General features: G+C 37.1%; 1 protein-coding gene across 4 annotated transcripts in view; it reads right to left on the bottom strand.

Annotated features, from left to right (window-relative positions):
* LOC135075643 (cationic amino acid transporter 3) overlaps window positions 1-14,277 on the bottom strand; it is a 53,750-nt gene that overhangs the window by 9,934 nt on the left and 29,539 nt on the right. For 2 of the 4 annotated variants that reach the window (XM_063970051.1, XM_063970048.1), the window contains 3 exons: window positions 2,458-2,689; window positions 1,675-1,959; window positions 366-470 (listed from right to left, as the gene is read on the bottom strand). In XM_063970051.1, coding sequence (XP_063826121.1) covers window positions 366-470; window positions 1,675-1,959; window positions 2,458-2,689 — 622 coding nt within the window. Of the gene's footprint in view, window positions 1-365; window positions 471-1,674; window positions 1,960-2,457; window positions 2,690-6,466; window positions 6,573-7,907; window positions 8,037-14,277 lie in introns of those variants that run through there. The other 2 variants (XM_063970052.1, XM_063970050.1) reach the window with 2 other exon arrangements.

Genomic DNA, 14,277 nt, shown 5'->3' with positions numbered 1-14,277 from the left:
CGATTTCAGTTCAGTGACCGGCGGGGTGAACCTTTTGCATGTTATTAAAGTATCAATATGTTGTGTATGTGTATTTATATTCATACCCGCGTGAATTTTGGCTGCCGAAAGTCTTTGTCGCGTGCATATTTCAAAAACCGGGATAAAACCTATACCTTCCCTGGGTCTCAAACTATTAAGTTTATACCAGATTCCATGTAAATCGGTTTAGTGATTTAGGAAGAGTAACAAACGTCCAACTTTCATCATTACAATCCTTCACATTTATAATATTAGTAAGATATGGAAATCCTTGGGGGAGGCCTTTGTCCAGCAGTAGACGTCTTTCGGCTGAAACGAACGGAGATTTAGGATTATGTGCTTACTTTTGACGGCGCCGGCGATGACGACAACAATGACGGTGGCCATGTTAAGCGCCGTGAACACGTTGTTGAGTTTAGTGGACTCCTTCACGCCCACGCCCAGCAGGACTGCAACGAAACCCTTTATTACATACCTTCACAAAATTACGCTAAAATCAAATAGCACACTCGAGATACGGGTCTTTAAACCTCTAAGGACATAGGATTGTTGCAGAATAGTATACAGGGTAGAATTTTGTAATGCCACCTGGAGGGCAAGTACTCTTTTAATACTGTAGATAGAAAATTTTACTGAAAGAAAACATTCCTTTATTTTTGAAAAGAAAGAGAACTGCATTCAAAGATTTTCGATTTTTTTTTGAAAATTCACTAAGTACCATACCATACAATTTTCTGTACATAATTAAAATAATTTAAGATTTCATGGTTTTTTTCCTTTCATTTGATTTATCAAGTTTGTTAGAGAGATTTCATCTTTATACTTAACCCTAACCCTAATAAAAATACAGGGTGTAATTTTTAACAGATTTTAGTTGGTTCGATTCCCGGGTGTGGCAAGCAAATTTTTGGAAATCTTTAAATGCAGTTCTATTTCTTTTCAAAAATAAAGAAATGTTTTCTTTGAAAATAATTTTCTATCCACAATATTTAGAGTACTTTCCCTCTAGGTGGCATAACAAAATTCCACCCTGTATAGTAGCAACTTTGTTGTAAAATTCCAACTTTTATCCTGATGTGCACATAAGCATTAAAATTCACGATAGGAATTTATAAACATCTAAGAATCTCACGAATGAAACCAAGGCTAATCAGTCGTATTACACGCGACCGTTGCACTGTGGCGAACCGTGGAGTAATTATTATGGGTTGGTTGCATTTATATTTCTTTAATTTGTAATGCAATCTATAGCCGATGATATCTTTTTGTGTTAAGAATTGATTAGTTATTAAGAGCCTGTGTTAAGAAACGACCGCAAGATTTCATTAAAAATCTTTGTTTAATTTCAATGTTTGGTCAAAAGATTGTTGAATATTTTGGAATGCAGCGTTATTTTAGAATTTTAATCGCTCACACATTTCTTATAATCTAGGTGAAAAAGTGTGAAGTGAATTCATTTATTCTACAAGAATAACTTGCTAACTGCAAAATAATATGGAATGTATGATTACTATAGTGACTGAGTTTCTTGCGCTGCTTCTTCTCAGCACTGGTCCATTTATTGTCCCGAAGCAGTGCTAGGGTTAAAACTGGGACGTGTAAGTGCTTTTGAAAAGCCTATTTGCAAAAATAAATGAGTTTTACTAAACTTACTCGTGATAAGCATGACCAGCGCAAACGCGAAGAAGTCGGGATACTCCGCCAGGAACGAAACATTGATAGGCGCGACACTGGCCATGGTTTTGCCAATGGTGTTGTTGCACAGGCTGTCGATGTAGTTGGCCATGCCCTTGGCTACGCTGGCTGTCCCTATGACGTACTCCAGGATGAGGTTCCAGCCGATAGTGAACGCGATGAACTCGCCCACGCTGACGTAACTGTATACGTAGGCTGAGCCCGCTTTGGGCACGCGGGATGCGAATTCGGCATAGCAAAGGCCTGGAATTGGAGATGTTGGGTTTTATATTGTTTCGAAGACCACCAGGATTTCGATTTACACTTTAAGATGAACTATTGTATCATTATACTATAGTTCTTATGAACAATAAAATTCTTAAACCTAAGATTTCGATGACGGATGCTTTAGTCAGATCTAAATGATGTCCTAATCTGTTGTGTTTTCCAATCCAATAAAATAAAAATAAAAAATAAAGATGTTTTCGTGAGGGCGTTATAGGTAGTGCTGATTCAAATAAAACATCGAACTTTAAAATAGGTACCAGTTTTTAATGAGAATAACCTAGCGCATGCAATAACGACCGTCACACTTCGTTGCGGTGTAGTGATCGCTATATTAATAACCTTCGGATGGCAACCGCACGCTTGAGATTACACTGACCTACCCAAGACTCAGGTGCAATCTCAAAGCCGTCAGTAACTTGGACTGAAGCGAACATAATAAAGTGAATACACTGGGAGAGGCAATAAAAGTCTTACCAGCAAACGCCGAAGCGATAGCAGCGACCAAGAAGCTCAAAGTAACAGCAGGTCCCGCCACGGTCTTGGCGACCGCTCCGGCCAGTACGTAGACGCCCAGCCCCAGAGTGCTTCCCACTCCCAACGCTGTCAGGTCCAATAAGCCCAGGCAGCGCGACAGCGGCGTCGCCGTGTCGTCGTCCTGCAGCTGCTTGCAGCGCCGCAGCGCTGAGAAGATGCGAGCACACCCCATCTGGAATGATGAACACGAGTTAAAGAATATGTTGCAGCGCTGAGAAGACGCGGGCAGTGGACACATCCCATCTGGAATCGTGAACGCGAGCTACAGGATAATAATTATGTTGCCTCGATCGGGTATCTAACCAACCGGTGGTGTCTCATCGCGAATGTTCCAGGCGTCGTCATCGTAACTGCGTGACGGCTTAATTTAAATCTAAAATTATAAACTGTTATTCGTGACCGATATTAAGTGGCTTTAGTAAAAAAAAATAACAATAGTTTTCTTTTCACTAAGTATTCATTATTATATTATTATAGTAGGTACTGAGGTTTCGTATGAGGTAGCGTTTACAACGTAAACACATTTGACATGACAATTTTAAATTCCATTGTTCTATCCATCTCAATTGTGCCCAGGTGTTATTATTTTGATTCGACAAATGTTTGTATTGTCCTCCACTCTTTCATGATTCAAAACCGTTTGAAAATAACCGCAAAGTCTTCTATTACATATGCCTCATTACTTGTGCCTCAAAGCACCGCCATAACAAGCACTTGTTGTAAGAAATCGTCAAAACATTCCGGTAGAGAATGATGACAGAACGGCACGAGCCACTCATTGAATTGGCAAAATGTTCCACAACAAGTTTCTGCTGCTGCTAATGTTGGTATACACACGCGCAGTCGCATTAATTACGAAAAAATCAAAGAACAGCCTTCCAATTCGTTTCTGACCAGACAAGTTTGAAATGACGACTCGTCTAAGTTTTTGCAATAATCAAATTATTTTTTGTGCGATAGTTTGAGTTTGCCAACACATCAAACACAATTCTTGTTGCAAAATAGAATGTATTTTATCTAACATAAGATGTAGATACGTGTGATATTTTATTTAACAGTGTTTAGATTGATGGGCCTTCTCGTCGTCTCAAGTAGGTAATTTAAACGATCCAATGCCACGGAACCTACTACAGGATGAATCCCATGACAGAGTACTTGCTGTACAACAATACCATTTATCTACGCCACGGACAATAACATAACATACGCAATTTCCACGCACCTGCTTCCGAAAATGGCCTAATCGTGACATGCCACATTGATGTAAGTCCCTAATGATATCGAATTAGCGGCTGCGCGAGCGCCGCCGCAGCATGAGCCTGCGCCGTGGCCCGTGACGGTCAAGGCCGGCGCAATGACAGCGCTTGTTAAGCCGGATGCACACACTTGCACACAAACATTTTCATCTGAAGCAGTCTGCGGTTGCCAACCTCGGAAATAAGTGCGTGGGTCCACAATGCAAGGAAGGAAGGTGTAGATATTAGTGTTATGGTTCCGTGGCATTGTGCTTGGATAAAGATAGGTAGTCGACTCGAAATGCCATGAACAACGGAACTCTTCTAATTCAATTAAAGCGATCTATTTGATGTGGGAAAATGGTTTGCCATATGGTGGCATAAGGAATTTTCGAACTCCTCCTATGTTCTTCTGATTAATTTCGTTGCGGGTCCAATGACAGTTTAACTTTCCCCCGGGACAAACTTGACCTTCATTGGTTGGGTTTTTGTGGCGGTCAAGCTGTAGATCCTGGCTACACAGGAGTTGCAGTGGTGGGAACGAGAGGTGGGAATAGTCCCGTATAAGGAATGCACGGGTGACCTACCCGCTTGTCGAGTGTCGAAAACCGTCTGTATACCTTATTCTATAGCTAATTAATTTACCTGTAAATTGCGCTACATGTGACTCTTGCTTAGTAAATCTCTTTATGACTAACTTATTAGCCACAGTTTAGATGTTTCGACGTCAATGTTGGCCGCGGGAATTAACACACAGGTGCGGGTTCTTTCTTTTAACTGAATAACAGCTGAAAAAGAATAGCCGTGGCGTAAAACGCACCACAGGTTAACTATGTACATTTCTTAAATATTATGGAGATATTTATTATAATTTATGTAATTTATTCTACACAAAGTATGTAGAAGGAAGTATGTTTAATGATGACTAAAATTACATATTATTAGTTCAATTAAGAAAAGTAAACTTAGATAGAGACTTAAGAACTTTATTAAAACTGTTTTTCACATTGTTCAATACCCGGTTGTACCATTGAGTGCTTAAACTTTGTCAGTTACTGTGTAACACCTGTTTCTACCCGCTTATTAGTCATTGAACGTTTCACAATGGATAATAAAGTGGCAATGACAGATGGGAACGAATTATTTAATGTAACAAGATAATTTAATATATTTATGTGCTTACCTACTTAGGTAATAAAAAATATTAGATTGCAGACATACCTAGTTGCTTTAGACTATTTTTAAACGTAAAGGTAAAAAGGTGTTTGTCTTGTTAGTTGGCCAAAAAATACAATAAAACTGTAAGAAGTAGGTAGGTCGTAAAACGTAAGATAGGTTCCTCACGAAACATAAGTACCTGCTGCTTGGAGGCGAATTGATTTAAACGTCAATGAAACTCTTTAAGTACGAGTTGGTACTTCCCCTAAAACGTTTACATTCAAGGAAAGGTAACGACGACATTGAATCATGTAGTACATACTATGCGGGTCTGCATGAAGCACCATGAATAGGTAGGTATTTTGTTTTTTAAAATTAAGTAAATCGTAACTTAAACTGTTTTTATTGGTAGAGACTACTTCTAACTTTGTATTTTAATTCGAAGGTGATGGAAACATACGAGCTGATAAGGTTTCTAAGTATAGAATTGCTTATAACAAAATTTATTTTCGTACTAATCTATAGAATCCTATTTGTTTAAAGTTTAACACCTGATAGGTACCACCTGTTATTTGTTACGCAAGAAGAAATTCAGAAAACCCATACCCACCTACTTGTGTTCGGATTTCTACTAAAATTTTATTCCCAAGTCCAATAAAAAATTTCGTCATAAATTTTTCACTGCCACCAACTTCTGAAAAATATTTCTCGGATTCGAATCGGATGTACCTAGTGCGTAATGGCCCTTATACTTAGAATATTTTAATTGAGTGAACTAAGCTAGCTAGACTAGTGTTGTCGATGATCTCATAGCACCACTTTCTAAAATGCAAAATAATATAATCAATTTGCAGATGGGAGAGATTCAAAGCTGGCAGACACCGGTTACAGACTAAATAACAAACAACAATTTATAATACTTTTTCCTTATAAGATATAACTAGATGTTTGGCTAGCCCATGTTTTTTACATAATCTAACAAAAAGTATTTAGACTATCTTACGACGAGTGAGTTTTATAATACTTGCCAGAACTGGCATTTAATTCATAATAATTGACCAGCTGTGGACAGTGCCAAATATAACATAACATTATAATAAAACATATAAAAATAAATAAATAAAAAAAAAAAAAAAAAAAACAGTGAATAAAGTATCGTCAAAATCAGAAATATTTGGTACATACCAACTCGTAGAGATATTAATGGGATCTGTTATTAAAAAAAAAGGTTTTATATAACGGGTTTCAAGAGATTTTCGACTTCGATTCCTGGCATCGAGGTCGAAGATAAAAATACAATTTAAAGGCATGTGTCGATTACCGTAAACTTTATAAAATTTTATTTCAACGCGAATTATATTGCACGCTTCGAATAAATGTTCAGAAATATGCTAAGTTTGTTGTACTAAAATACTTAGTAACTAATGGTTCTATTTAAAAACAAAATTAAAAAATAATCCTTACTAAAAAGGCCCAAAAGAAAAAGTCTCTATTATCAAGTTCCAAATCTAACGCTGTAGTAGACAAAGGCTAGATAATTAAGCTTTATAACTCACCGCAGACAACAAACCACACTACTGAATGAAAAGTACAAAATCACTGGGTGACAGTGCCTCAAACAGTGACTGCGTATATCTTCGTCCCGTATCATTGTTTGCACGAGCGCAATCTTTCCGCCGCTAAGCCTCCGCACACTGCGCATACGATACAATAGCTGGAAACGATTGTCTGTCATTTTTATTTGAAGAAATAAGGAGATTATCTTTATTGAGTGCAATTATAAAGCAAAGGCCACGTTTTAGAGAGAAAATGACAAAAAACACCAAAACATATCTACCGCGTTAACAAAATGTTTTAACCTCTGATGAGTCGCGAAAGGTCTATTAGAAGCCAAATGACTTTGTGTCCATTTTGCGTCAAATATTACACGTGAATTACTTAAAACCTACAGTTTTTGTAACACCAAGAGTCCCACAAACCCAACCCAAGTTTTGAAAAATTTTTAAAGAGAATTCCCATTTGTTTTAGAACTCTTGATTTTATAACCCTAAGTGAAGCCTGGATTCATAATACTAGCAGTAAAACTAGGCAAAATAAGGACGATATTAATAACAAACATAACGGTATCTTGCCTTCCTATTTGAATAGGATCATCTTAGCTCGCGCGTTCGTCAGCGTACTAAAATAAACGCCAGACTGCATAAAAGAACCAGAAAATACTCGACGTTCGCGAAATGATATAAAAATTAACTTTGCATTACAAACGAGCAAAGTCGCGATAAAAGCGAAGCAATACCATGAATAAATATTTTTGTATTTATAAATATCATTATTTGCTTTAAGATTTAGAGGTTTTTGGGTTGTCTGATAGCACGCAGACGACCGTGGGCTGTTGTCAGGGACGAGCAGTGACTTTAACCTTCAGATGATACTGCTAGTAGTGGAAAAAATTCCTGCCATTGGTCAGAAAGAGCAACACTTAACAACAAAAATGCAAATATGAAGTGCACTTTAGAAGTGAGTAACTATGTCGGCGGTTTTTAATTGAGATAATACAAGAAAATCTCTTACAATGGCTTTGTAAACGCAATCATAAAGCTAATCCTTGGCTCTACATTCCAAGTTAGTGCTTATATTTTATACTTGGTTTACTTTATCTAAAGTCTAAACTTTTCTAAATAAGATAAGTTCCTTTTACGTATCTTTTAGTTTGGGAAATAAATTTTATAATCCTTGACATGGAAGATACACGGACTTGATGTCCTTAATCCTCAGCATGTAGGAGTCGGTCACCTTAACCCACTGAGGTACCACAATAAAATGTAAAAACAACGACGACACTATTGGCGAAAATAATGCTATAAATAATATTATGCTGTGATATCATTTTGTCTGTATGAATCATAAAGTCAAGATGAAATAACAATTAGGATGATCGCGTCCTATGATCGGCCGACTACTTAATTGGAATCAACAACAAACAAATCACGTGAATACCTGTTAGAATATGATAGTGCACTGCTTCGAAACCTTGGCATTTATTTTATGCCAAGCAAAGCAAAAACTACAAACTTAATTTTTAATGACTGTATTTATTTATGAGATTCACACACTAAGACAGAGACACCTTCTTCGAGCTCAGAATTTTTGTGAGTGATGCCACGGTAGGTGCCACACTTCTTTAAAACACAAGACAATTATTAATCCAAAGCCATTGCGCACTTGTCATAATGGATTTAATGTGTGTAATGGCGTTTTTTATTTTTAACCAGCTCGTGTGCACTTTCACCGGGCACGCGGGTAGATACATAATGCGGACTCGGCTATGCTGGACACACACGAGACTCGTCCGTGACAAAATAATCACTGAGGGATTGCACCATTGACGTAACGTCTGCGATATCCTGATCGTGACAGCTCTTGTTAGAGCCTATAAGCTTCTGTATAGCTGACGAGGAATGCCGACGACGTTTACTTAAGCTAAGCGTTCACTTGTCAGTATCGTACGCAACGGACGCATCGTACAAAACAGATAAATGTTTCATAGTGCGTCCACTGTACCGGCAGCGTACGGATTACCGACGGTCAGTACCACCATACGGATTGACGATGCCAGTTCATTCGGATTTTCATAGTGAACACACGTGTGGACTCTGTGAGAATGGAGGAAAGCGATGAAGAACAATGCAAAGCGAGCGCCGGACTGCGTCCACTGATCGGCATTACGTACGACGTCATCGGCAGGCATCGCAAAAGTTGCCTCTCGGAGCATAGGTGTCGGCATTGTCGATGTGCGATGCGTACGATGCGGGCAGGTGGACGCACTTATATGAGTTTCTATATAAATAATACTACGATCCGTTGCGTGCGATGCGTCCGTTGCGTACAATACCGACAAGTGGACGCTTAGCTTTACGATAAGCATCGTACACGCTTCCGACTGTCAAGAAGTGTGGAGCGTCACGCCGTAATCACGACAAGCCACGCTCGCGCTGTCTGTTTCAAAATAAACTAGCGTGTGAGACATTCACAACAACCTCCCTCCCGACCCGTATTTTGTTTAGTTTTTGTTTGAGATTTTGCAATCGTCACTTTATTAGTGTTATGTCATTCAGTATGCTTGCTTCCGGGTCAGTAGGGTACAAAGTGTGTCAAATACACTTTTAGTTTCGAGAGGAATAGGAACAAATAAAGTAACTACCTATGTATGTAGGTATTGTGAATTTGTAAAGGCAAGAAATAAACTTTCGACATTTTCTTTCTGTCAATTAATAAAAAAAAGTTGAAAACTTTTAAAAACTTTCTTCTTGCTTAATGTAGACTAAATATTCAACAAATATGAAAGTTGAAATGTGCATGACATGTCCAATAATATTTAGCCCGATTTTTGTGAAATGTCCCGTATATTCTATATTTTAACTAACAATTAAAATATGTCAAAGAGGATTTACTTTCATCTATTCGCTTGCGGTAAAATGAGGATAAAACTTTTAGCATTGTAATACATTTGCAGGTGCCTTATAGTAAAAGTGTCATATTCATAGAGCAATTGTTATGTTTGTCATCCTACTTACATGATATTCTCTGTATTTTATGTAGAGGTAATTGATAAAGTGTTCTTTTTGTTGAACGACAAGTGCTAAGTACTCATGCAACGTCAATAATATAATTATCTATTGTCCGAGCTCAGAGCACTTGCGTACTCGAGGCACTGGAACCATTACTTTGTAGAGAGAACAGAATACAGATTATGCTGTATGCTAATCTAAAATAATCCTACTGAAATACTGAATCCATGCCCTGTCTAGCCTTTTTGCAGAGTACGATTACCTACAACCTATTAGGTTCATGTCAATGAGAGGAAAGATACTCAACTTCCGAAAATGGTTAATTTGCTGTCCCATCACAAAATTAATATTTTTTCCATTATTGGCAAACTAATCGTAACCTACATACCTACTTACTTACAAGTTTGTACGGAACTGTTGACGCGAAACCGGCTCGTTCTTAAAACAGATTTATATTTTCTAAAAAACTACTTATAGATTTGCTTAATACTTAATATTTTGTTATTTTTTTCGAGCTAGTTTCAACTTTCATCAATTCAAGTCAGACAAACGAAAAAAGCTTAGGTCAGCTAAAAATAATATCTTGCCTAATGCACTTATGTTCAAAACAGGATTTTTGATTTCGAGAACAAAGCCAGTTTCTAAATTAACATTTTGTGCATCAAAGCCTTAAAAGAGATTTGAATATAAATAAAATTTTACAAAACCTGACTTCGCTTTACTGAAGCTGCCTGACTCTACAATTCTACATGCTTCTCACAATTTGCACTTGTTTTTTAGTCACGTAGGTGTTAATAATTTGCACTATTCACGCGTCTTATGACGATGCTAACTTTCAATTGTTCACTCTGACGTAGTGCGGTATGTATTAGTTAAAATACCTAAGCTATTCTCTTTTGTAAGCTCTTTGGGTCCGTACTAAGTGCCACGAAGACCGAAGTTCTTGCTCAGGTAAATCGTCCAAGGTTCATTCTAAGGTCGCATCGTCGGTTTTCCTCGATAACGCTGGTTCATAGCGTCTTTTAAACGTATCCTCAATGTAAACTATCACGATAACTTTTTCACTCGATTGTTTTTGTTATCAAATTATGTCTCCGTAGGTCTGTGGCAACCAGCGTTGCCAGTTTTTTTTTTCGCCAAGTCGGGACTTCGGTACTTTTTGAGTGAAAATAGCGGGATTCTTCCGTCAGAAGCGGGACATAGTAAAAAAACGTATATAATCAAAGGTTTTCAAATATTTATCTTTTTATTTGACTTAAAATTACGTTTACGTGACAATAGATAGCAAAAGTAGCCATAGAAAATGTATTTTAACAAAAAAATAATATTTTAAATCAGATTTACTCTATCGTTAAATTCGTCTTTAGAATAAAAAAAGAAAAAAATTAAAAAAGTTTTATTCATTAGAATAATATGGCGTTTCAAACAATAGTCTGGTGAAGTGAGTGTCTCTCTCCGAAAAGCGGGACCGAGCCTGTCCCGCGCGGGACATTTAAATTTGATTTAAAAATCGGGACGTCCCGCCAAAATCGGGACGTCTGGCAACGCTGGTGGCAACGCAGTTGCTTGATAAGCAAGTCTTAGCCTAGGCGCAGACCACGGATTTTTCGTCGGCCGATAGTTTAGTCGGACATTTAATCAGTATGGGCATGTATAGAAGTGCGCACATTACACCGATTTGGTAACGGCCGATTATTATTCATACAAATTAAAATCGGGCCCAACTATCGGCCAACTAAAAGATGCTGGTCTCCACCTAGGCTTGTCCCACAACATGTTCAAGCTTAATCCCATAACAGGTTCAAGTCTCATATAAGGCACAAATTTTTTAGCATTATAAATGAGAAAATTCAAATGGGCGGAGAAAAATGTTGTTATTTGAGTTGGTATTATATATTTTCGATATAAAGTCTACTACTCTTTTTAATATTTGCACGCTTCCTAGTTCGTGCAAATTTCAGTGAAACCTACCAAATCTATGTAAGACCACTTATGTACCTGGAATTACGCAAATAAAGAAATTTGATTTGATTTGATTTGAAAAATACTAAGTTGATAATACAAAGATTCGAGCCTACAATACTTTAAAGTACATACTTAAATAAATCATCACCACTTTGGTTTTCACTGGTCAAATAATAATAAACATTTAATTTTTTTTTAATCTTACAACAAAAAACGAATGTCGTAAACATTTTAGAAAAGTGACCTTGTGTTTTTGACATCCGCGAATAAGAAATAATACAGTTACCCAGTGAATATCTGTGCAATCTGAATATGAATGTCACCAGTTTAGCAAATGAGGCTGAAAACATCATGTGCATTGTCCGAGGCAGCATTGTTACTTTGCCTTTAGCGCTAACATTTCATTCTAGATCATTTTCAACTGGAATCGTCAAGGTAACTGTATAAAGAGGTAACACCTTGCCACCTTTTAGCCATTTGGTGTTCAATGCATAATACTATAGATTAATAGAATTAAGGTCCTTAAGTCTACTTACAACAAATTACAATATACAAAAACTTAATTACATACTTCCAAATGGACTGATAGAAAACACTGTAAGGCATAAGTCTATTGGTTAAGACTTTCATCATGCATATGCATAATAAATAATTCAAAATAATATGCCAATGAACGTTTTCTTGTTATCGATAACATATTTATTATTATTAATCGATGTAGAATTACTTTCTTACTTAATTACTAATGACGACGCGTACCTGGACCTGGTTTCAATCAATTACTTATAACCAAAATGAACAAAAGCTGTACTGTAAGAGGATATACCTATCCAGTGGTAAATAAATACGTAATACTTCATTCACCACCTGCAACTACAGCGATTGTAAAAATGCGGAAATAAAACGTGACGGTCGACAAGGCGAGCAGGATTATTTCGTTTACAATATAAATACCGTTGTTCGAGTACCTATGCCAAATATTAGGCCGTAAATAATGTTAATAGAAATGATAATAATAATAAACTTTACTACATAGGTCAGTCATTTGGCAATGTTCCTACTGGTAATAACTGAGATAACAAATAAAAGGAACATAGAAGGGGTTATCCTTAATTACGATAAATCCCTTATTCATTACGAAATGTTAATGCAATCACATACATTTTAAAAGGAAAACCGCACTAACCTAATGGATTACCTTTTACCTAACATTAGGGGGATTTGGGTGCCATTTGTAAACGTATATTGGGTATGAATAATACACGTTGACACACGAAAAAGGCCGTGGACGCAGGGTTGATTAATAAGGCGTAAAAATTATGTGACGCAGGGAATCTAGAAAGAGTTTGCTGGGACGTCAGTCTCGGATATAGGATAGTCAGAAGGAGTCTAATGAATATGCCCTGTAGGCCTAAGATGCGCGCCGTGATAGGCGGTTATCACGCCATTTTATCGATTTTGCCCTTACAAATTGACGTCGATAAAAGTTATCATGGCGCTAATCTTAGGCCTACTGAACTATACATACAATTATATTTTACAAAAATCTCAAATATTTTTGTAATTTTTTTCTGCGATAAAAATATGTCCAGTTTCACCTATTTTCATATGTGCACTTTATCAAGAGCAAGACTCACACTATAAGTAGCGGTGCAGCCCGTGCAGCGTACCTATGTAGGGGAGACCGAGGAGAGTTGTGACAGAGGCGCATTTTTTGGAACTTATTAACTTCACTGATAGGTAATATTTTGCCAAAAATAGACAATGGCACAAACTCTCCTCTGTCACGACTCTCCTCGGTCTCCCCTAGGATATTTGAAATGCATTTATACGTATTCCGATCTTCGGTGTAGCGCAGCTTTATCTGCATTATGGTGCTAGGTACACCGAGTGTGTTGCTCTTATAATGCAAAAATGTAAGCCACGTGCAGATCTAAGTCGTCAAGGTATCGATGATTGTGGATGTCGTAATCGGTAACACATTGTTACCACTATTCATAACATTACAAGAATACCATAAAATGCTTCAATTTTACTTGCGTTATGTAATGGCAAACCTTTTCAAAACAAGATATTTTATTTGATATAATACTAAGTAAATACACCCAACGAATTAAAATCTACTTAAACGTCGCAAAACAGACGCTATTTGGTATACTGTCGTAGTTAAATCCTATCCGTTATCAAGCTGGCCTAGGGTCATGTCCATATTTCAGTGTCCAGCGAATAGAAAGTAGTTATGCTAATTTACGCCTAGAAGCCTACTTTAAAAGCTTAAATGAAAATCGTTTTAGATGAACTTTTCGGAAAATTTGAGAGGAAAACTACAGAATAATATAGAAACATGGTCTAAGTAAGTACGTAGTTAGTGTACATAGTAATATTTAAGTAATCGTAAAGCTTGTACACTAAATAATTTCAGAAATTTTCCGACTTGTTTGTTCAGGCTTGGACCTCAGTAAAGTGTTTATCATTTGTGTACAATGATGAATTACACTCAAAAAATTTAACAATGCAACAATACCAACAATGATTTTACAGTATCATTTCATCAAAATTAAATTAGTTTTCATTGGAAATTTTAATGATCTAATTTCCACAAAGGCTTTCGTAGAGCCCGCATACGCGGGCCGCGTAGCACGAGCGAGCGCAGTATACTTTGCTTTTCAATTACATACACAATGAGTTGTTGTTGCGACGGTTTGCCAAACTGCGCGGCCTTTGCTTGCGGATTCGTGGTCGAATTCAAATAACGTCTCGCAACAGCTTTCTTTCTATCGATCAAAAGCGTAACTTATGAAATCGCAAATGGGACATATTTAACGCAATATACG

This window comes from Ostrinia nubilalis, chromosome 10, assembly GCF_963855985.1.
Source record: "Ostrinia nubilalis chromosome 10, ilOstNubi1.1, whole genome shotgun sequence".
Classification (NCBI taxonomy): domain Eukaryota; kingdom Metazoa; phylum Arthropoda; class Insecta; order Lepidoptera; family Crambidae; genus Ostrinia; species Ostrinia nubilalis.
Note: the sequence above shows the minus strand (reverse complement) of the source record. Positions and strands in the feature narration are given on the sequence as shown.